At 36.0% G+C, this 25,652-nt stretch overlaps 1 protein-coding gene and 1 pseudogene across 2 annotated transcripts in view; one reads left to right on the top strand and one right to left on the bottom strand.

Moving 5' to 3' along the window:
- The window catches only part of Mkln1 (muskelin 1), a 176,866-nt gene extending 153,599 nt beyond the window's left edge, over positions 1-23,267 (bottom strand). Inside the window, exon 1 of one of the 2 annotated variants that reach the window (XM_026392770.2) lies at positions 23,104-23,267. In XM_026392770.2, coding sequence (XP_026248555.1) covers positions 23,104-23,201 — 98 coding nt within the window. In that variant the 5' untranslated portion in view covers positions 23,202-23,267. The remainder of the gene's footprint in view (positions 1-23,103) is intronic. The other variant, XM_026392771.2, reaches the window with a different exon arrangement.
- Positions 398-727, top strand: LOC113185574 (immediate early response 3-interacting protein 1 pseudogene; annotated as a pseudogene).
- Positions 23,268-25,652: the final 2,385 nt, after the last annotated feature.

Raw genomic sequence — 25,652 nt, forward strand, 5'->3', positions numbered from 1 at the left:
CCTGTAAATCCTAGGCTTCCTAGCCTCCAGAATTTGAGCCAATAAATTTCTGTTAATTACAAACCCAATCTGTGTTATTCTGTCTCAGCAGCACAAAGCAGACCAAAAAAGGTAGGAATAACAAATATTCTGATATAAGGTACCTGTACTAGCAACATACACATTTAAAGCTAAATTTAGATTAATCATGATATGTATTACAAACTTTACTACAACCACTTAAAACAATTTTAAAGAAGTATAATTGATATGCTAAAAGACAAGAGAACAAATCACATTGAACGTTCATTTCAAATCGGGATAGAAAACAAGAATAGAGCGGGGGTGGTGGCGGCACCACGACCGCTGCAGCGGCGGGAGAGGGTTCAGTTGGGCCTCGTGAAGGCTCCCATTGACCATGGCCTTTACCCTGTATTCACTACTTCAGGCAGCCCTGCTGTGTGTCAAGGCCATCACCGTCCTGCACGAGGAGCGCTTCCTTAAAAACACTGGCTGGGGAACGGACCAGGGAATTGGTGGATTCGGAGAGGAACCAGGAATTAAATCTCAGCTAATGAACCTGATTCGATCTTTAAGAACTGTAATGCGAGTGCCATTGATAATAGTAAACTCAGTTGCTATCGTATTGATTTTATTATTTGGGTGAACAACAATGGGAGACATGGAGACCCAGAAGAAGAGATGCCAGTGAAGTTATTATTTCAGTCATTACTAGAATATTCATTTCTTAGCAGGCTGATATTTCACTTGACAAAAATGTAAAATTGAAAATAAAACCAGAGTTTCTATTTATCTGATTTTTAAAAAAAAATACTGCACTTGCAGTTTAATTACAGAAAGATCAAGTCACCAGAGGTTGTAGCTGTCCAGGATTGAAATACATCTGATTGCTGGCTATTAATAACAGTTTGTGCTATGGTAAAGATTGTTTAAAGGGTACAAGACTCTCTCTCTGGGTTGTTTGTTTGGGTTTTTAGACGTTTTTCTCTCACTTCTCAGGGATGAATTTTTTTCCAAAGTTTTGAAGTTCCTCATGACTTAGCTGTGATGTGAGAGTAATTATCCCCCTAGATTAAATTTAAAGAATTTTTAAGTAATTATCACATGTAAATGGTAAATAAGTAATTTGGATAATTTTATTTTAAACTGTTGGTTAAATAGTCTATATGGTCTTGTTATGAAAAATTAAGATTTATATATACTATAAAGGATAATACTCTTTGATTTCAGGGAAAATTCTAATTTTGTAAGTCACCTGATTGTGGTCTCAAGTTCTTTTTATGCATTTTATTAATTGACCTGAATAAAGAGATCAAGCCAGTATCCGCATTTTCTTTGGTAGAAAAATCTGTATAGAAATGTCTGTACCCTTTTTACAATGATGATGACTTATTCTATAAAATCAGCATAAATATTAGCCTGCAATATCAACCCTAAACAATCACAACTAAACTATCCTATGTAAGAACACTGTTTATTGTGAAGCCTTTACCTCCCAAAATATTATCAGGTTTCCATTTCTTGGTGGAGCAGCACATTAAAAAGTGTGATTCTTAATTCTTCATTCTGTCAATACAGCATTCATGCTAGATGTTGTTTTTTATTTTTTGTTTATATGTCTTGAATCATCTTGTAAGGTTGTTTGCTTATCCCAAAATACGGTTTTATGTAGAAAGGTTTAAACTATATAAATGGTTTTTGTGAAAATTATCAGTTATTTTGAAGGGGTGGAATGGCATCTTTGTTGATAGAACTTTTGTAAATAAAGTTGAATTTTCAAATCAAAAAAAGAAAACAAGAATAAATAAAGACAAGTGCACTGAATAGAAAACAGTTACAAATAATGTAGACATCAATTCAACTGTATCAATAATAAATTTATATGTGAACAGTCTAAACAAACCAATTTAAAAATAAAGACTGAGTGGATGAAGAAAAACAAAGTTCAAATACGTTATCTATAAAAAAAAAACTCACCCTAAAGACAAATACATGAATATAAAGAAATGGAGAAAGATATTATCATGCTTCAAATAGAGAACTGAGTAGCTATATTAATATCAGTCAGACTTAAGAACAGAGAGAATCATGAGGGATATAAAGAGAGGCATTAATGAAAAAAGTATTAACCCTCTAAGAAGACATTACCATCCTTAATGTGTCTGTGCTGAACAAAAAAGTGTCAAAACACTTGAAAGAAAAACTGACAGAACTGCAAGAAGCACTACTATAACTGGAGACACCAACCTTCCTCTTTTAGTAATTGACAGATTCAGCAGGCAGAAATTCAGAATACTACTGAACTGAACAGCAACATCAACCAACAAGATTTAATTGATATTTACAGAATACTTCATCCAACAATAGCAGAATATACACTCTTTTCAAATGCAGTAAGGGGCTGGGGATGTAGCTCAGTGGTAAAGCATTTGCTTGATACATGGGAGGCCCTGGTTCAATCCCTGGCATGGGGGGGGGGGGAATCAAGCATACTATAGAACACATAATTAGTAACATAAAAGACAGAATATTATGAAAAATATAAAAGATAATCCTGGAAATCCTAGAAAATCCTAAAATAATTGGAGTAAACAACAAATTTCCAAGTAACATATAAGTCAAGGAAGTCTCAAGACAAATTCAAAAATATTTTGAACTAAGTAAAAATGAAAGAAAATAGTCAGCAAAATGTGTGAGATACAATGAAACCAATGACTAGAAGGAGACTTACAACATTGAATACATGCTAGTTAATAAGATTTAAAAGGTTCCACCCTAGGAAACCAGGAAAGAAAAGCAATTTAAGAATAAATGAAGTAGGAAAAAAAAACAAAAATTAGAGTAAAAATGAATGAAATTAAAAACAGGTAACACAAAGGGAGAAAAATTAAACAAAGAGTTGGTTACTTGAAAAGACCAATAAAACTGACTAGCCTCTAGCTCGGTTAACCAAAGAGGAGGGGGACAGAAAAGATACAAATCACTAATATTTGTTGAAAAGGAAGCATCACTACTGATCTTAGATATCAAAAGATTATAAGATGAATATTACGAATAACACTATTCTCACAAAATTGATTACACAGATGAAATTGACCAATTTCTTGAAAGATACAATAACTAAAACTCAAGGAGACAAAGCCAATAACTACTAAAGAAATTCAATCAATAATTAATAATCTTATTCTTCAACTGTCCATTAACATATTCTTAAATGTATAAAGTTATGGATTGACTTGTAAAGAGTTTTCACATTTAAGTTTCAGTCTTTTTCTTTTACTTCTGTGTCAGTGTATAGAATGCTACAATAATTAAAAACAAGAGATTGGGGCTAGGGATGTGGCTCAAGCGGTAGCGCGCTCGCCTGGCATGCGTGCGGCCCAGGTTCGATCCTCAGCACCATAAACTAACAAAGATGTAGTGTCCACCAAAAAAAACTAAAGAATAAATATTTAAAAAAAAAAGAGAGAGAGACAAGGTTATTAAATTTCATGTCATTCAAAAAAATAATAATTAATAATCTTCCAAAAAAAGAAAGCATCAGGCCCAATGGCCTCACTAGTGATTTCTACCAAACATTTAAGGACAGTGATAATTCCAATTCTCTAAAATGTCTTCTACAAAATAAGCAAAGGAAACATTTCCTCTATGAGACCAGCATTACCCTAATATCAAAACCAAATAAAGACATCCTAAGAAAAATTTCAGCTCAGTATCTTTTATAAATATAGATGCAAAAAAAATTACTCAACAAAATATTAGCAAATCAAATTCAATTCATAAAAGTAATAATAGCATAATCAAAGTATTCATTCCAGGTATGCAAGGCTGGTTCAGCATTCCAAAAACAATTAATACATTCCATCAATAGGTAAAAGAAAAAAAGTTATATAATAGATACAGAAAAGGCATTTCAAAAAATCCAATATCAATTCATAATTAAAAACCCAAGCTAATTAGGAATAAAGGGGACCTTCCTTAAATTGATTTAAAAAAATTTACACATAACACCTATAGCTAACATTACACTTAATGTAGAAAATTAGATGCTTCACCCATATGATGAGAATAAATCACTCTTATTCCACATCATACCAGAAGTCCTATCTAGTACAATAAAATTTTTAAAAGGAAAAGTTGTGTGTGTGTGTGTGTGTGTGTGTGTGTGTGTGTGTGTATGGATGGATGACATGATTGTCTACAGAAAATCCCAAAGAATCAACAAACTCCTACAACTAGTAAGTAATTATACAAAGGTTGTAGCATTTAAAATTGATGTGGGCTATGGGGCTGGGGATGTGGCTCAAGCGGTAGCGCGCTCGCCTGGCATGCGTGCGGCCCGGGTTCGATCCTCAGCACCACATACCAACAAAGATGTTGCGTCAGCTGAGAACTAGGAAAAAAATAATAAATATTAAAAATTCTCTCTCTCTCTCTCTCTCTCCTCTCTCACTCTCTCTTAAAAAAAAAAATTGATGTGGGCTAGCGATACAGCTCAGTTGATAAAGTGCTTGCCTTGCATGCACAAGGCCTAGCACCACAAAAAAAAAAAAAAAAAAAGAATGTACAAAAGTCAATTGCTTTTCTATATACAAACAATGAATAATTGGACTTTCAAATATAACCCACTTATATTAGTACTTGAAAGATAAAGTACTTAAGAACAAATATAATAAAATATGCATAAGATCAGTATGAGAAAAACTTCAATTGCTGATGAAAGAAATCAAAGATAATATAAATGAATACAGAGACAGTCCATGTTCATAGATGGGAAGATTCAATATTTTTAAAACATCAGTTCCTCCCAACTTGCTCTAATATATCCAATCCAATCATAAGCAAATCCCAACAAGTTATGTTACGAATATTGACAAAACAGATTGTAAAGTTTATATGAAAAACAAAAGATTCAGTATAGCCAACAAATACTGAAGCACTAAGTTGAAGAAATGATATCACTTACCTTCAAGACTTAACTAAAAGTTACTACAGAGGTCAAGACAGTGCAGTAATAACAAAAGAATAACTGTACAGATCAACAGATTAGAATATAGGCTCCAGAAATAGATCCAAACAAATATAATCAACTAATCTTTGACCAAAAGCAAAGGCAATTCGATGAAGACAGAATTTTCAACAAATGATACTAAATCAGATATCTACCTAGGGAAAAAAATCAAGATCTTACACATTTTATAAGAAATCAACTTAAATGGATCTTAGAAGTGTGAAACACAAAAGTATAAAACTTCTAGAAAGCAACATATAAATATAGTTTATATGTAAATATAAGAGACTTGGGTTAGACAATGATATTTCAGATACAACATCAAAAGTATAATCTATGAAAGCAAAAAAAAAAAAAAACCAGTTAGGCTGGACTTTATTCAAATTAAAACTTGTGCTCTGCAGACACTATTACAAGAGTAAAAAGATAACCCAAAGGTATGGAAAAGAAATATTTGCAAAATAAGAAAACAACACAATTCATAAATGAGAAAAAGATATAAACTTAAAAAGACAGAAAATGAACATTTGAAAAGACATTCAATATCACATATTATTAAACACAGCAATGAAATAGAATGGGGGGAGGAGGCAGTATCAAGTACTAGCAAGGCAACAGTAACTCTCACTCACTGCTGAGGGGAATGCAAAATGTTTTGGCCACTTTGTACAACTAACTGGCCTTACTGATAAGCGTAGAGGAAAAGGTGCAGATCTAAGTGACACTGGAAATGAAATGGAGTTTATAAAACTAAAGACAATAGGATATGCATAAGAATACTGTACTCTGGTGGATAAAAGTGTGTCTTACAAAGTACAGATGAGCAATTTTAATACTGCTGTATACATATACTGTAATCAATCAATGAATCAAATGTCTAACAAATAGAGTCTAGTTTTTTTATTACTGAGGTGAAAATTTACAGATTAGAAGGGGAAGAGCCTGGAATTATTCATGTGGTAAGAGATTAAAGTAGGAGAACTTATTTCACTCTTAATTGAATATAACCAGCAGCATACTTGGTCACATATACAAATATTTATAGATATGTATATATACACAGTTAGGATACAATCATTTTTCTTTGCTCTGCCAGTTGAAAGGGTCTGAAAGAAATAACATCCCCAAAGCAGTACACCTAATACCTGGATTTTGATGCTTTTCTCCAATAAAAGGAATCATAGTTTCCATAGAGAAATAGGGGCAGGAAATAACAAGATGGAGCATCTTGTGGTACCAAAAGTTAAGGAAGTGAAGAAAGAAAAGAAGGAAGGATACAGCTAAAGATGAAAACAAGTAAAGCAACAAAATAATTAGAATAGTACTGATTATAACTTAAAAGTATAAACTAAGTAACCATGAATCCAAACAGATACAAATAAATTACTAAATAAATTAATATGGAGGTGTCATACTTTTCATGGCTGAAAAATATTCCATTATGTAAATACATATCACTTGTTTTTATCCATTCATCTGTCAATAAACATCTTGGTTGATTCCATATCTTGGCTCTTATGAACAGTGGTGGATGGGTGTGAAATAGCTCTTTGATATAATCATTTTATTTCCTTTGGATGTATAGGCAGTAATGGAATTGCTGGATCATATGGTAGTTTTAGTTCCAGTTTTCTGAGGAATCTTCATTCTATTTTCCATAATAGCTATACTAACTTACATCCCACCAACAAGATAAGTTTCCCTTTCTAGGCAAGGAATTCTTACACAAAAAAACAGACCCATAAAAGCAAAAATTGGACTTCAGCAAAATTGAAAAATTGCTCTGAGAAAGACTGTTAAGAGGATGAAAAAGAAAGCTACAAACTAAGAACATATTTCCAAACTACATATCAGCAAGACTTACATCTAGAATATGTGAAGAATTCTGAATACTCAACAGTTTAAAAAAAAGCAGGCAATTCAATTAGAAAACAGACAAGACATGATCAGACATTTAACTAAGGATGCACAGATGGCAAATAAATACACAAAAAGATGGGCAACTTCATTAATCATTAGGAAAATCCAAACAAAAACCATAATCAGATGTCATATCTAACAGAATATCAAAATTAAAAAAAACAACAATGACACCAAATGCTAGCAAGTATTCAGAAAAACTGGATCATTCATATATGATGGTGGAACTATAAAATAGTATAGTCATTCTAGGAAAGAGTATGGAAGTTTCTTATAAAACTAACCACTTATCATACAACTCAAAAACTAGACTCTGGACATTTATCCCGGAGAAATGAAAATTGACATTCAAGCAAAAAAAACTGTACATGAATATTTAAAACATCTTCATTTCTAATAACCCCAAACTAGAAAAAATCTATATGCCATTCTATTGGTGAATGATTAAACAAACTGTGGATACATAAGTAGTTGCTTGCGTTTGCAAAAGGAAACAACAGAAGGATGGACCAAAAGCGAATACATTGGCTACCCATATTAGAGGGGATGAAAAGTCTTAAAGCGACAGAGACGCAAGCTGTACAGTTTAAAATTTGAAATCAAGTTGATGTTTTACACAATGTAAAAGCACAGCAAACAAATGAACCCCTAAAAATTGAAAACAAATGAACTTAACTGCAAATCAAGTTGGTGACATGATCCATGAAAAATTAAAAGTTTTATTTCAATTACCTTAAAAACAAAATATTTACTATCCTCAGTGCACTACAATATAAAGAGAAGAGGGAGAAGAACCTGCAAAGATATCCAAACTTTACCCAGTAACAACACTGATGTTATTACATTTAAACTATGTTTTAAACCGTAAAGGATCCTAAATCTCTACCCAAACTCTTAACTCTCATAAACTATGAGATATGTTCACCCCACACACAGAGATATGGCAAAACAGTAATCATATTAATGGTGATCTTAGGAAATATTTTCAGCATAAGAAAAAAATAACAAATGTTAAATGAAAGAAGTTACAATCTGGTAAATCAAATTTGAACTGGAAATAGTATAAACTCATAATTATTTTTTCTTCTAAAAAATTTTATTTCTCAGCTACATACCCTAGGAAGGTCCAAAAGAAATGACAATTTATAGTAGCAATAAGTGTTCCTAGTTTCCAACTCTGCATTCTAAGCATCATTCTCACACAAAAGTATTATACCAAAAAGCAAGAAAATCTATTAGAATGGGAATTATTCAAAGGAATACAGGAGCAACCCCCTGAAGGTACACCTACTAGACAAAAAATGGAATACTCTGTCATCAAAAACAATGACTATTAAAGTTACTTAAAACATAATAAACTCATGTTGATAATGTTTTTCTTTTAAAAATAAAATTAGATACTTAAAGAAATACACCAAATACCAGTTGGTATTTGAAATAAAACTTTTAATTTTTCATGGATCATGTCACCATCTTTCTTAAAAAAAAAATAAGCATTTATGTTGCTTTCCCAGTACAACTGTATTTCAGAGTAACCAAAAAGCTCTAATTAAGGGGAAAACCTATACAGGAAAAAAAATGCAACCAGTAAATGTGAAAGGAATAACAGAAACATTCGTTTTGATGTCTTTACTGAAATAGTTTATCTATAATGACTAAAAGTCTTTGGATAGTAACATCATAAATGAAAGATAGACGGAAAACTTCACAAAAACATTGGACTTTGTACATCCTGAATTGTTAAAATAGAAAGTACATGACACTACTTAGAGAGAAGTTATAAGAAAAAAAAAAGTGTTACAAAATCTACCCAGATCCATTTAATTCCAAGTACTGCTGTACATAAAGTATAACATTAAAGGAATTAGTCAAATGCAACTACAAAAAAGCAAGTGAACATATCCAGAAATATGGGAGCCTCTTCAGGATAAATGACATCATTTCTTAAAAAAAAAAAAATCAATGGATTGAAAGAAAACTGGTAAAAAGATGGGAAGATTCTTCTTGATAAAAAGAATTTTAAAGTGAGTGGATATGATTCAAAAATACTAACTATAAAAAGACATTTTGGTAAAAAACAGAAAATTTAGTGAGGTGGGTATCAGTTGTTATTAAAATATTATTGCCACACTGTTAAGCAGAATAACAGTACTGAAGTTATAAGAAATGAAAAGTTCTCTAGAAGAGAAGTTCAAAGATGGCTTTAAATGATCCCTATTCTCCTGGTATTCACACCTTCGTATAATTCGTTCCCTTGTGTGTTTGACAGTCTAGAACAATGGCAAAGGTGACAAGATATCATTTCTGGGCCTAGTGTACATAAAACTGTGACTTCCATGTTGAAGAGGCCCACGTGGCAACAAACTGAAGGCAGCGTTTGACCAAGGACTTGCAAGAAACTGAATCCTGCCAGCAACCACATAAGCTTGAATGCAGATCCTTCCCCATTCAAGGATTCAGATAAAATAGCCATCTTGACTATAGTCTATAACAGACTTAGAGCAGAGGATCCCTTAATCTCTACCCAAACTCTCATAAACTATGAGATAACAAATGCTTACTGTTTAAAGCTACTAAATTTGCTATGATTTGTTATGAAGCAAGAGTTAACATAATGTTATCTTGATGTTGTCCTAAATACTTAAGTATTTAGGAATGAAATAACATAACTTACATTTACTTTAAAATACACCAGAAAAAAAGAAAAGCAGGTAGGTGCAGATAAAAGTTGAGAAAAATAGGACACTAATGGCCTAGCAAACAGTAGACCACTGCAATATCTGCTTAACATATGAAATAAAACTCAAGTCAGCTTATTATCCCCAAGCACTTGAAAATATTTGCACCTAAGCAATTATCTCTACAGACTCAAAGTACTTTGGGAACACAAACCTAGGTACATACTCCACACAAATGATTAAGAGCAACCACTGGGAAAAGACAATGACAACAAAATAAACATTCCTCAACAGAAGGAAAAAGAAGATAGGAAATTCTTACTGGCCAAAAAACAAACTATAAAGCTCACTAAGATGACTTAGTGTATTAAAAAAAAAAATCTGCTAAAACATTCAGATAAAAATAGTCCTCATTTACTGAATATCTCAGAAGGCTTAATCTTTTCAGAAATCAAATGACTGGCCCTTAAGATTACAATTCAAAACTAAAAACTACCCTTTTCCACCTAAAGCAAAGATTATTAAATTTGGATGTGATCTAGGAAAGGTTTACTTCTTAGAACATACATTCTTCAAACCTCAGACAAAATAACAATATATACACAGAGGAATTTTAAAAATTTAAAAGATCAAATTTTACAAGCACTCCCCAAAGCTACGTTTATATGTAAATAAATTTACTGAAATAACTACTATCATCTTCTGACTTCATCAAAGTCTCAAAATATCCTTGCTGGACAACAGTTGAGTTTAATGAGTTTGAGTCTCTCACACACATGCACCTGGTGGTAGGGGGGAGGGTATACCTGTCTTTTAAAAATTATTCTGTAATATCAACTCTGTTGTATCCTGTGCCAAAAGATCATAAGTATCTAGACCCTCATTTGTATGGGAATAAAGAAACAGCTAAACGATTGATTTAAAATTACCAATTAATTGGTACAGAATTGGGATGAAAGCTCCTCTGTCCTTGTCCAGTGCTTCCACTATTTTACACTGTCTCAATTCTTCCATATTTTTTGTATCAGATAGAACTTTTTCCCCAGTACAACACAGTAATTTAAGTTATATTAATGAGAAGAGATCAAACCAATATTAACTAACCCAAAGATATTTACTTAATGAAACTGTCTATATTCCCCATCCTGCCCTATAAAATTGGAGTATATAAGTTTCTTATATAAGTTGAATAATGTTGAGCCACTGGGTAATCACACTCCTGTGATTTTCCTCCATACTGATTTTTAAATGCTGCTTCTCCTATTTTTATCTCTCAAGTCTACTCCAGCAAACTTTCAGAGGGTATAGGGGAAATTTCCCTTAGTCTCTACATTTTAATGCTCTCCATTATAGATTATTGAAAAGTACGATATATGGCAAGTCACATTACAGTTCATTGACTATGAATTTGGAGTACTTTTCTGACTATTTAAATTAATATATATTATTGCAGGGTAGCCAGCACCCCACAGGGGTAGATTCCTGCACAGGAGGAGTGAGCCACCAGAGATACAGAAATTCTTAACTAATTAGTAAGAAATAGAGACAAAGCCAGAAATTACATAAGCTGAGCACCTAACAGGTCTTCCAGTCCTGATGGGAGCTGGAACCAAAGGACAAAAAAATTCTTTATTTAAGGGGGAGTACATCAAAGCCAGGAATGAGGTTTCAGCGGGAGGAGTTTGGGGTTCTTGCTTCTCAGTGTGGCGGGGGTCTTGAAGCAAACAAGTTGATTGGCATTTTGGCAAGCCACATCCAGCTCCTAGAGGCTGTGTGTCTCCAATGGGTCACCCCATCTCCAATGCTAAGCTCAACTTTTTTTAACTTTATTTTTTTTAATTAATTACGTGGTACTGAGGATCAAACCCAGTACCTCACATGTGCTACACAAAAGCTCTACCACTGAGCCACAGCCCCAGCCCTATGCTGAACTTTTGATCAAGCTAGGTAGGAAGCCACATGAACCAAGCATTCTGAAACCAGCAGGGTAGCCACTGGGAGTTGCCAATCCCAGGCTTTCCTGCCTAATGGCTTCCACATTGCTTTATAGTTCACACACAGTTAACAGATGGCTCTCGGCAATATATGAGTTTAATAAAACTTTTCAATCAAGTATATTATAGGTGATACAACTTTCAGAAAACTCACATTTAAGTATCTTAAGTGAGCCTTTGTTAAATTTAGGTTGTTTGATAAACCAATAGTTTATGCTACTATACTATGATGGTCCCACGTGGCGGCCTACATATCAATTTCCATCTTTATCTTTACTTCACTGTCCTTTATTGAAATTTCTTTAAAAAAAAAAAATCTGTGTCTGTGTGTCTGGGCGCAGGCACGAGTGCGCACGCAATGGGGACTGAACCCAAGGGTGCTTTACCACTGAGCCATATTCCTAGTCCTTTTTATTTTTTATTTCAAAACAGGATCTCCCTAAGTTGCTGAGGCTGGCCTTGAACTTGCAATTCTCCTGTCTCAGCCTCCTGAGTTGCTGGGACTAGGGGTGTGTGTCACTGCATCCAGCACAATTTATAAAATATTTTATTGCACTATCCCTAATATTTTATAATAATGAATGGGAAATTAAAATAATAATATTAATCAAATTAAAACAATAATGGGCATCAAATGGTTCAAAAGAAGAAAACTTCAGATACTTAAGTAAATTTAACCAGTTTAAGTATAAATTAAATGCTGAGAAAATAGCTTTTAAAATCACATCAAAAGCTAATGTACAGGTGTGTCAGTTAATGGATTTATTGACTCTCACAACTAAATTCACCCTTTTTGAAAATGTATTTGAGCCCTTAAGTATTTTTCCTTTGCCAGGTAGCACAATATTATGCCTTGTCAATAGAGGGGTCAGTAGAGTCATACCAGGAAGTGAAAGACATTGTTTTGTTGTTGTTGTTTTGCTTCTTAATTCAAGTATGCTTGTCCTGCAGACTCCTGTAGCAACGTGGCTTTTCCGGTTCTTGGCTCCTACTATACAAGTTTTTCTACCCTATGCCCAGCTCCTATGCTTGAGCAATTTCTCTAGCATCAGGTTTCTACATCACAGCACACTTTACAAACTGTGGATATTTTTGCATTCAGTTTCTTGACATTCAGCAGGCCTTTTCAAACAAATTAACTAAAGTGTTCTTGACCTCAGAGAAATTTTTCTCCATTTTCTTCCTCCCTTTTTTCTTTTTCTGATCTCTTTTAGATCTACCATTAGTCAGAAGATGCAGAGTGATTATCTTCAGATAATCACTCTGAAGACTGAAAGCTAAAATTCAGCTATGTCTCACTCAAGTCCTACATCCAGGTCAAAAAGCATTACCCTACTACACATGTGGTAGCCACACCTGTAATCCCACAAAAATCAGGAGGTTGAGGCAGGAAAATTGCAAGCTCCAGGCCAGTCTAATGAACTCTGCGAGATCCTGTCTCAAAATTTAAAAATAAAGGGGAGCCAGACCGGTGGCACACAACTGTAACCCCAGCGGCTCAGGAGGCTGAGGCAGGAGAATCAGGAGTTAAAGCCAGCCTTAGCAATAGTGAGGCATTACACAACTCAGAGAGACCCTGTCTCTAATAAAATATAAAAAAGGGAGGATTGGGGTTGAGGCAGGAGAATCAGGAGTTCAGAGTGTTTGCCTAGCAAGTGCAAGGCCCTGGGTTCAGCCTCAGCACCACATAAAAATATAGTTGTGTGCAACTACAACTAAAAAATAAACATTTATATATATATACACACATACATACATACATATATGGGCTGGGATGTGGCTCAGTGATTAAGCACCCCTGGGGTTCAATCCTTGGTACCAAAAAAAAAAGAGTTAACTTTTTTGGTTTTGAGTATGAGATTCTAAACAATCAAAAAAACTTTATTTAGACACTACTATCAATATCATAGCATACATTAATCAAAATAATATATTATAAATTTTGACAGATAATGATTAAATATACAGCAAAATAGTACTAGAAATGATTCTCCAAGACATGGGTAGGTCTTTTTTTTATTTAAAACAAATATTTCATATATATATATACATACATATACATACACTCATATATACAAATGTACATATGGATAAATATCACTGTTGGAATAAAATGGGATTCAGCATTAAATCACTATTATTTTCATTTTTATAGATAAAACATGAAACTTTGCTCGAATAAATCAATGCTTAGAAAGTTTCTGTTCATATTGTTAATTTTACTACCTTCTGCATTACATGTCAGATGTTGCATAATAAGCTATCATTAAAAAAATACTTATCTACCAAATGACAAGTTGATTAATTCCTCTTTTAATTTCTTTTTAATAAGGAACTGATGCACGCACAAGACCCTGGGTTCAATCCCCATCACCACCAAAAAAAAAAAAAAAGGAACCTAGAACCACACACTTCTTTTTTTTTTTTTTTTTGTACTTGGGATTGAATCCAGGCGTGCTTTACCACTGAGCAACATTCCCAGTTTTTTTCCGTTTTTTGAGACAGGCTGTCTAAATTGCTGAGAGTCTAAAATGCTGAGGCTGGCCTTGAATTTGCAATCCTTCTATGTTGGCCTCCTGAATTGCTAGGATTACGTAAACTACCAAATCACCATGCCTGGCCCTATTCTACATTTCTAAGCACAAAGTAATAATGATACTACTGGTGAGTGGACCACAATACTACTGGTGAATGGATCGCACTTTGGAGTAGGAAGAACATAGGCAAAGCCAAATTCTCAGATCAACTTTAATACACAATACACAAGAATAATAAAACTCAGGAAACTGAATGCTTTAATGTACTCCGTCCGAAGGATAAGCAAGCCCCAATTTGAAGATGCTTAAAAGTTACTAAAAACTGAAATTATTAGGTCTTAAGAATATTAAAAATGTAAAATTCTAAGCCATAGAGGTATTTTATTCACATCACTTTTCTACTTAAAAGTGATAGCTTGATAGTTCCCCACTTTCCAAAAAAAAAATTCAAACTCACAAAGGAGATATAAGATCCTTTGTAATTTGTGTTTATAACCAAGCAAACAAATCATTCCAATGCACACAATCTCTATTTTTTCTTGTTTGAATATAAAGTTGGTTATTTGCTAAAATGAAATAATATTTAAAACTTTGAGCAATATCAAAAGTAAAGGCATTTAGAAAATAAGAACTGGACTATAGGTATAGCACGGCAATACAGCACCTGCTTAGCATGCACAAGGCCCTGGATTCAGTCACCAATATCACAAAAAAATAAAAAATGAATGAATGAGCTGGGTGTGATGGTACACCCCTGTAATCCCAGCAACTTGGGAGGCTGAAGCAGGAGGACTGCAAGTTCAAACTCAGCCTCAGCAACTTAGAGAGGTCCTAAGCAATTCAGTGAGACCCTGTCTCTAATAAAATATAAAAAAGGGCTGGGGATATGCTTCAATGGTTAAGTGCCCCTGGGTTCAATCCCTGGCGCGCACGCGCGCGCACACACACACACACAAAATGAATGAAACAAGGAAGGAAGAAAAAAAGAAATTACATCTGTATATAAAAGAAGGCAAAGCTCATTTATCTCTTTCAAGAGGTCTCCCCCTCAAGCTCTACTCAACAGTAGAAGCACCAGCCTCTGAACTTTGCTTCTACATTCTGTAGTTTTTACTACTTTTATCATTCTGAACTTCACCTTTGCTTCCTTACACTGAATCATTATATGTACAAGTAGTTAATCGCTAGATTCTCTCTCCTACCTTCAAATAGGCATGGCTATTTCCTGGAGTCAGCTGGCACCCAATACTTTCCTTAAAGTAAAGATAGCCAGAAAATTGAAAAGCCATAATTACGACTCAAATACCACAATGTATCAATAAAAACAAATTAAAAAACAAAATCTGCCAGACATTGCAGGTTGTTAGAAATGGAGATTTCAAAAGAAACAAAGACCTAGGATATATGAATATTCAATCATCTGAAATTCGAAGCTCTAGAAGAAACTAGAAGTTATTTTTAGCTCTTTAAAAAGCTATGGCTCTGCAAGGTATGGTGGTACATGATTGTAATCCCAGCTACTTGGGAAGCTGAGGCAAAAAAGAATTGCAAGTTCAAGGCCAGTCTGGGCAATCTTAAAATCTAAATAAACAGGGCCAAAGATGTAGCTCAATGGTAAAGCACGCCTGGGTTCAATCAAAAAAAAAAATCTATGCCTCAGTTTGTACCACAGCTCATAAACAAGTGTGATACCTTCCAAAATTATCACCTATTCAGTATTTCACATGTAAACAAACAATATAAATTTCAGGGGAAAAAAAAGAAAAACATCAACTATCAACTAACTTCCAGAGCATAAACTGCTTAGCAAATTATGTGTACATATATGTATGTTCTATTAAGTATATACATTGATAAGTATGGATAGATATACTTGAAAATGAAGGTATGAGGGGGCTAGGCACATAGCTCAGTTTGTAGAATACTTGCCTAGCAGACACAAGGCCCTGGGTTCAATCTCCAGCACCATCAAAACAAACAAAAATGAAGGTATAAAGTCAATCCATCTGTTTATATATATATGGATAACAAAGATAAAGGAACATAAAGAACAAAAACATGAAAAATTTATAGAATGCATTGAAAAATTACGAATTATTTTCTGTTTTGAACTTGGCTAATATATGTCTCTGTCCCAAAATCAAAATTATATTTAAAAAAGAAAAATAAACAAAAATGGCTAGTTAATTCACTCATTTATTTATCTAAAAAATTTAATGCTTGAACTACAATGATGGGGAGTGGATTCCAAACTCACCATGGAATTTGTGGTCTAGTTGGGGGATAGCTATTAGTCAAGTAACATACAATATATTGCATAACTGTAAATTGCAAGAAATAAAATATCAGATACACATTCCTAAGAAAGCATTTAATCTCTAGAAATAGATACCAGACTCACTGGGGAAGAAAGGTCAGACAGAATTTCCTTAAAAAATGCCACTTCGGAATTAGGTTCTATAGCTCTTCTAATGGAACTATTTCAATCAAAGAGGGAAGAGAAAGAACAAGGATAATGAAAGGAAGGACAAAGGAGACATATCCAAGGCTTCTGAAAGTAAATTAGCATTTTTTCTTTATAGAAGACAACTTCCTTAACAACAAATACACGGGTGATACAGACTATGATAAATACCAGTCATGACATTGACAATAATCAGATATACTAAAGGAATAAAAGGATACTTTATTTAAATACTAACATTTACAAGCCCCCTCCAAAAAAAACACTCAATTATCTTCCTTCTAAACATATGTGTTCACATAAATATAGTATTCCCACCACAAAAGTTCTAATAAACTAGTGTAATGCATTCCACTATTGTCATGTATGTAAAAAATAAATTTTAAAAAGTTCTAATAAAGACATAGGTTAATGTAAAAATCATATTACAAGGAAGGGAAAATACTATGAACTTATAGCAAAGATTAACTTTCAATTTGTAGACCTCATAAGTGTCAAAAGAGATTTGCAGGTCACCAGCCAAACCAAAAATAAAATCTCATTTTAACTCTTAGACAATAAGCAACTGCTTATTGCTTAAAAACCTGCTAACAACGTGTTATTTATGTCCCTTAATTTTTCCCATCAAATATCAGGAATAGTCAGTTCAGATGTCCAAATGCAAGATGAAGAAAAACTGAATAAGAACCCAAATAAATTCAGTGCTCAAGTCTGACATTATTATAATAACATAACCATGAGCAACCTATAGATTTACAAGACACACTAAATATGGAAAGAATTCTGCTTTTTGAGTACCACAGAATAGCCTAGAGCTGACCAACATTTCCTCCTAGAAATAGAATAGTTGTTTGTAAGGTATCAGAAACTTTCTGAGGCAGCTAAGACTTAAGGTGCCGAAGGAACTCATTAAATAGAGGGAGCTTCCCATTTTGTGCGGATTTTCCCTGTCAGGTCTTTCCACCTATTTATTGGCACAGGACAATAGGCTGAGAAGCTAGGAAAGAACAGCCACCAGGGGGTAAAGAAGTCAGCAAGCTTTTGGCAATTTCATAGGGGTATGGGTACAAAAGTTGGTAGTTAAGTGTTGCCATGATACCCATGACATCTTAAGGGGTCAAGGTCCCACAATGAAGGAATGCAGAGAGGAACAAATCTGACACTGTGTACAAATTTTCCTTGAGGCATTTGTCAATGTTCAAACCACACAGATAAAGAGGCTAAAAAAGCCAGCAGAAAGCAATTAAAAGGAAAGAAGCTTTTTAAACTCTCATGCTGCTGAAAAGAAAAAAGCTAGAGAAACCCTAGAAACACCCAGTCTTTCAAATGGTATCACTGAATGGCTACCATTCAAAGCAAACTAGAGACAAGTTTTTTTTTGTTTGTTTTTTGTTTTTTGTGTGTGTGTGTGTTTTACATTTTTTAGACACAAGTTTAATAAGGCCAAAAGCCCCATCTGAAGTCAGCTCAGTCCTTGATCTACTCTCTGCCTGCCTGAAAATGGGCAATCCTCTCTGCAGAATATCATTAAAGATACATAATCTATCATTGTAATTTATAATTGTATCTAAAATTATTGATATAATGCTACTACATCAAAAGTTGCCAAATAATAATAACAGTAAACTATTGCTTGGCATAACAGACACAAAAACAAAAGAAAAAAAGATGATGGAAATAGGCCTGCAGGTGGTCCAGACACTGGAGTCTTCAGACAGACTTTAAAGTGATTTGATTAGTATGTTCATGAAAGATGGTCATGTAGAGATTGGGGGGGGGGTGTTAAATATATCTTTATTATTTCAGAATACTACATTGAGCAATGCTATAGAAAATGAGACTGGAGTATCTACAGATACAAACACAGTTAAGGCTCTCAGTACATGTGCTATTTACATACAATCAAATAAAAATTAAAGAACTAAATAGTAGTATAATTGGAATTAAGAAACAAGAATTGAAAGCAGGTTGGACAGAGTTGAAATAGAGAATTAGTGAACTAAAACACAGGCAAATAATGGAGGAATTCTGGATAGGGCAAAGAGGAGGGAGGGGAAAGGAGGGGGAATAGGGGCAGGAAAGATGATGGGATGAGATGGACATCATTATCCTAGGTATCATAGGTATGAAGACATGAATGGTGTGACTCTACTTTGTGTACAACCAGAGAAGTGAAAAACTGTGCTCCATTTGTGTACTATGAATCAAAATGCATTCTGCTGTCTTGTATAACAAATTAGAATAAATAAATTTAAAAAAACAGAGGGGGATGGGGATATAGATAAGTTGGAAAAATGCTTGTCTAGCATGCACAAGGCCATGGGTTCAATTCTCAGCACCACAAAAATAAAAATAAATAAAACACAGGCAAGCACAACTTATCCAGATGGAACAAGAAGAGAAAAAAATTACAGAAAAAAAAAAAACAGAAGAGACATATAGGACAGGACAGAAAGTATAATACTGATTTAATTGGGAATCATAGAGTAAAGGAGGAAAAAATAGAAGAGAAACAAAATTTTATGAAATGTCAAGATTTTTTTCAAAAGTGATGAGAGTCATATCACTGACTCCAAGAGGTGCCAGAAACCCCAAAAAGAGCAAATACAAAGAAATATATAGGTACATCGTCATAAAGCTTAAGCTAAAACCCAAAGACAAAGTCTTAAAGTTGCACAGTCAAGTCACATACATTCCAAGAAGCAGCAACAAGCCTAACAGCTAATTTCTCAACAAAAAAATTTCCCTCCTCCAGCTCTCCCCCTCACCCCCACAAGATTAAACTCAGGGCTCTGAACATCTTGGGACATATTGGCAATTGCTCTACCCTGAGCTGCATCCCCAGCCTCACACAAAACTTTTGGGGGGAGTTTCTGGAGATTGAACCCAGGGACGCTCTAACACTGAGTTATATCCCCAGCCCTCTTTGAGACAGGGTCTCACTAAGTTGCCCAGGCTGGCCTTTAAACTTGTGATCCTCCTGCCTCAGCGTCTTGAGTAGCTGAGATTACAGGTGTGCACCACCATACTTAGCTCACACAAGAATTTTTTAAGAGAAAGATCTTCCCAAAGTGCACTGATGTTAAAAGCGATTACTTATCAAAGCGGGGTGGGGGGGAGGAAGGAAGGGAGAAAGTCCTCCATATTAAGATATTTTTATACTGCTAGACTTCTCAGAAACTTATCTGACCACAAAACCTCTTAACAAGCAACAATCTCAGAAACCAGCCATTCACAAATACACAATGGGAAATCATGTGATATTTAATTCTATGAATTATCATTTAAATAAATGTATATTAATTCCCAAATTAGGTATAAATTTCAGGAAAAAAGAGTAAAGTATAGGGAAACTCAAGCATACTAAAAAATAAAACGCTATTTCATTACTTTCAAAGTACAAGTGTGCTATCTGTAACTAAACAAGCTTTAACTTTTTTTTTAAAGAGAGAGTGAAAGAGAGTGAGAGAGAGAGAGAGAGAGAGAGAGAGAATTTTAATATTTATTTTTTAGTATTTGGCAGACACAACATCTTTGTTTGTATGTGGTGCTGAGGATCGAACCCGGGCCGCACGCATGCCAGGCGAGTGCACTACCGCTAGAGCCACATCCCCAGCCCCAAGCTTTAACGTTTTTAAGGTCCAAGTAAGTCTAAAGAGTTAAAATAGGAAATGTTTGTTCTTTCCACCTTTGAGAGAAGGAAGGAAATTCTAAGTCCTAATAAAGAAATAGAGATAGGAATTGTTTTTCACAATTTCTCATGTCTTTACCATTAAATGCAAGTGACTTCAATATAAGAATTCTTTCAAATATCTGATTTCACTACCTTTGTGCAGAAGCAGTAAAGCACCATGGTTAAGACCATCAACTGTGGAGCCACACTGCCTGATTCATATCCTTGTTTTACTGAGATATAAGAACTCAGGCAAGTTTTAACCTCTCAAGGATCAAATGAGTTAAAATACCTAGTATGTTCAGAGTTTATGAAAGGTATATTATAAGCATTTACCATTTTGTCATTGTCATATTATTGTCTCTCTCTCTCTCTCACACACACACACACATCCCAAAAACCCAAATTCATAGGGGAAAAAAAAGTTTGCCACTTTGTTGAACAATTTCAACAAATGGCTACACCTAAAATGAGACCTATTTAGGAAGGTCCTTAAGATGACTTCCACTGCCAGTAAAAATAATTGTCCTTAGAGGGAATTTTAGGGCAATGGAGAGTCAAATCCTTTCATCCACTTCCTATCATATAAAGTATACCATTCTTAGTTTCTAACAGAAGTTCAGAACCAAGAGCTTTACAATTTAGGCATGGCACACACCAACAGAGCAGACACAAAAAGCTCAAATTCAAGATCCATAAAACTCAACTAATACTCCTTCAAAGAAAAAAAAGTTCAGATTACTCTTCAATTGTAACAGTTTATTTTTTTTCAGTTAAAATAGTTTACTGCTTTAAAATAAAAACTACACCATATCTACCAACAGAATATCATCAGGATTAAATAAAGCACAGTATATGAGAATATTTTCAAGTTTATATATATATATATATATATATATATATATATATATATATATGTGTGTGTGTGTGTGTGTGTGTGTGTATTAAATACTATTTCTATCAATATACTTGAGAAAATTATACTGATAGGTTCCTCCAATTTCAAACAGTTGCCTTTTCTAAAACTAGTTTCTGAACACTTCAAATCAAAAGCCAGAATAACAAGACAGAAGTCAGATTAAAGTTGCCATTCACCAAATCATTTGCTGTTTAAAATGTACTCTAAAAATGTCTACACAACAGATAACTTGATAAATTGAGTTATCTGTTATGTAGACATTTTTAGAAAAAAGTTATGTTTAGAAAAGAAGTTATCTGAGACCAGACATTTAAAGGAATGAGATCCTAAAATTATCCTACTTCGAGGCCAGAAAAACATCTTTACTGGTGTTAGATCAAACAATGCCACCCAATCCCCAAATGTCTGAGATCCTAACTTGAATATAGAAAATGCTGATGCAAAAACAAGTTGGCCCAGAAAATCAGAGGTCAAGTACCTATGGACACATTTCAACTTCGGCTGAGGGTTTGAGTGTTTACCTGGCTCACCCTCAAACTGAAAGCTGGGTTCCAGCATCAATCAGGGACACTGCCATGCAGCAGCCACCGATAGGTAACACAGGCCAGATAAGACCACAGGTCACTTGGCATCTTCCACTGAGGCAGATCCTTCTGAATGCCTAACTGCCAACTGTTGACAGGAGGATGGACTGGCAGTCAAGAGAATTACATTCTTCTAGGTACGCCTTCCTTTTGAAATTCTTGACCCACTTGACTAGAGAAATCAAATTAAGGGATATGTGACGAACTTTTGAAATATATAAGTAGAAAACTTTGTATGCTTCACAGATCCCGTCCTTTTATTTGTTTAGTAACGTATTATTAATTACTTGTTTTGTTCAAAAAACCATCTCTGGGCATGTGAGGTGACGGTCCACGGGATATCACCAGCACTTTTCTTCAAGATGTGCAGAGATCTTAAGCCTTACTAGGCCGATTCTCCATCTGCATGTAGAATTAGAGTTAGATCCGCTCCCCCCAAAGATAAGCTAAAGACAGAACTGGTTACGGACAAGAAGGCATCTGCTACAGAAAAATTTGGGGTAGTGATACAAGGGATGTCTTTTTTAACACCTAAATCAGGGCTCCAGACCAAGTGGGTATAAAAAGTCAAATTCATGGAGGTCAGTAAGACAGACTTCTGTGTTTACATTTGAATTCCTGGGCGGCGAAAGTGCTGGGTCTCTACACATTCATCTTCTAATGAGCCTTAACGTGCTGGAATTCTCCTGCAAGATCCCTCCTCCCCACTCCCTCTCTTTTTCAGAACTTCCAGTCTAAAGAGAGACAGAGAGAGAGAGAGACCCTCTGGCCAGTCCTACAACTTCTCCCCGCGCCTGGCGAGGATTCCGAGTCCACAACTTCTCCGCCTCCGGTGACTTCGCCCACTTCTCCTCAGCTAATCACTTTTAGTGACCTCCTCAGGTCTACTCTACGTCCCGGCAGCAAACGACCGAACGGTCCCCGGCCGCCGGCCCAGGACGACTCCGCGCGTCCGGAGCAGTCCACCCGCGGGCCGGCCCCCGAGCGCCCCGGAGTCCAGCCCTGGCCCCGGGCCGCGGCCCCAAGACCTCGGCAGCCTCGACCCCCCAATCTCGGCGCAGCGCCGGGCTCCCGCGTCCCCTGCGCCCGACCCGGACCGCCACACGCCTGGCCGCCACCCCGAGCTCGTTCCCCGGACCCTGGCCTCTTCCGGGGCCGCGGCGGGCAGCGCTCTGGGCGGCTGGACTGAGATTCCGAAGGCCGCGCGTCCCCCTCACAGGCCCCGCCTGGGCCTCTCGCCTTAACTACCCTTCATTGCACCCGTGGCTCAGCCATAGATACGCCCTCGAGCGGGACAGCACCAGCCCAGGGCCTGGCACTTACTCGGGAAGGTAGGTGGAGGAGAAGGAGCTCCACTTGTGTAGCGCGTAGGGCAGAAGCCGGCACTCGGGCGCCGCAGCAACAGCCCCACCAGCCGCCATCTTGTCAGCACCGTAGCGGCCGCCACCGACCGCCGACCGCGCCGGGAGGCTGGGCGGGGGCGGGGCCTGCTCTTAAAGGGGCCGCGGCCCGCGCTGCCTCCTCCGACACCCGAGACCAGAGCGCGCAGGTCAGCGGTCTCATCCTAGGGTTTCCCACACTCCCCGCGCCTTGATGGCTGATCGAAGCTGGTCCTGGGGTGTGAGCCCTTGCGGGGATTTTCGGTTACAGGAGTGACGCAAAGGACTTTTCTTACAAGCAGAGGTAAAGATAAAGCCAAGAATATTATGAAAAGAAAGAAATGGTAGTCATGAACCAGTAAGGTAAAAGGAGAAAACCGGTTTGGAAAAGGGACGCCCTCGCGACTTTGAAAACCACCTCTTTAGCCAGTTTGTAAATCCCTTAAGGAAACAGCACTGAAGAGAATTGGAATGCAATCACTAATGTCTTATGTCTTTTTCCTTCTGGAGTTGTCCTGCGGGGCGTGGGGGCAGGGGGTGAGTCACCGTGTACCCAAGTCAGATGGAGTCAGGTAAAGGAAATGTTAGTCTGCCCTCGTAATCCGTTTTCAGTCTGTGATGCCCTTCACTATAAACAATTCTTGTGAGCCCTCTCCTACTAATCTTGTGCATTGGTTTGCTCAGGAATAAATAACGTTAACCCACAGACCAGGAAAGTCTGGAGTTGGGATGCTGGGTCATCATTTTCCCAGTTGGTAAATCTGTCCACTTTTAATTCGGAAAGAAATTTAGCCCAAAAGTTCAGAGACCGAAAAGTTCAAGAAAGAGACCTTGTCTTCTTAAAGGGAATCACAGCCCTTGTTCTGTGAAAACCATAAGGACACCATCCCAACTTCTTAGCACAAAAGGAACACTTGGTCTAAATATTTGGCAACTTTAGATAATGCTCCTATCAAATACCTGTTTATTAGGATTAGGCATATTTATTCTTTGGCTTAGCTACTACAGTTACCAAAGTCTGTGTTACTAATTGTCTGAGAGGTTGGACTCCTGAAAACCTGGATAGTATATATCATTATCTTCACCTGACGGATGCAGAAATGCAAAGAGTTTTTCCGTGAATATCCAGGTGACTCAATAATTGTATTTTTTCTGTTATTATCATTAACCTGTCCTGTCTTGACTTTCTTTTCCATAGGGAGAAAATTTTAATAGAGGCCTCCGTTAGGATGCCACATCAAAAATGCCAAGTAGAAAGAAAGGTCATATCTATAATAACCTTTTATATTTTTCCAAGTTGCTGAGCCAGGCCTCAAATTTGCAATCCTCTTGTCTAGGCCTCCCAAGTAGGTGGGTTTACAAGCATGCATCACTGCACCCAGTCACATATATTAACTTTTGATAGTGCATGTGTTCTGTATGTTGCACCATAAGGGATTACTGTAGCCCAGTGACTTTGATTAGGGAACTGCCTGAGAGACAGTGGAAAAGGGCCAGAGGAGTTTGGTGCCAGAGATGATCTGTAATTATCTTTGGGAAAAAGAAAGTGAATGAGATTAAGATGTAGACTCACTCCAATTAATTTGGGGCCCAAATTTTGCCAATGCCACCTCTTACCATAACATTAGGAAGTAAACTCATTATTTTTCATGATATAGAGTTATGGTTCCTGAGCAATCTTTTTTAAATCTATAAAATCTTTAAGTCTCTTCTTTCTCCTTAGCGCTCTTGTGTTTAGCAACACTAAACCAGCATGCTGTATTGTTGCCTGTATGTTCTATGTAATCTCTCCCTCCAGTCCTGGAATATTTCCCACCATTTTTCTAGCTAATTCCTACTCATTAATCAGATTATTTTGTTCTGAAAAATCTATCCTCACTAGGCTTGGTGGCACATTCCTGTAATCCCAGTGACTAGAGAGGCTGAGACAGGAGGATCACGAGTTCAAGGCCAGCCTCAGCAACTTAATGAGACCTTGTCTCAAAATAAAAAATAAAAAGGGCTGGAGATGTGGCTCAGTGATTAAGCACTCCTGGGTTCGATCCCAGGCCTCCATATAAAAATATATATTCCTCATCACCTATTTTGAGATTAGGTACGTTACCATACCATCCTGAGTTCTCCTTCCTTAGCTTAACAAACATGCTTAATTTCTTCTTTAGTTTCCATTCTCCATAAAAGATAACTCTCATGGGTATCCTGTTCACAGCTGTATCTTATATCGCTATGCAGGTAGATAGATACTAAATAAATATTTGTTGAAGAATGAATGAATGTGCCAAAAGAAAACATGAATTAGAGACTTGTGCATTGCCAAGGGAAAAGAATGTCGAAACTTCTCAGGCTGCAGATATGTATCCCTGTGGTATGACTGCCAGCATAGTATAAAGACCCAAGATAGCATGTCTTTCCTACCACAAATTTCATAAATGGTAAAATAATTTAAAACATTCTTATGTCAACCTGAATCCAGAGAGAGGTATTGATACTGAG

Source organism: Urocitellus parryii, chromosome 3 (assembly GCF_045843805.1).
Source record: "Urocitellus parryii isolate mUroPar1 chromosome 3, mUroPar1.hap1, whole genome shotgun sequence".
In the NCBI taxonomy this organism is placed as follows: domain Eukaryota; kingdom Metazoa; phylum Chordata; class Mammalia; order Rodentia; family Sciuridae; genus Urocitellus; species Urocitellus parryii.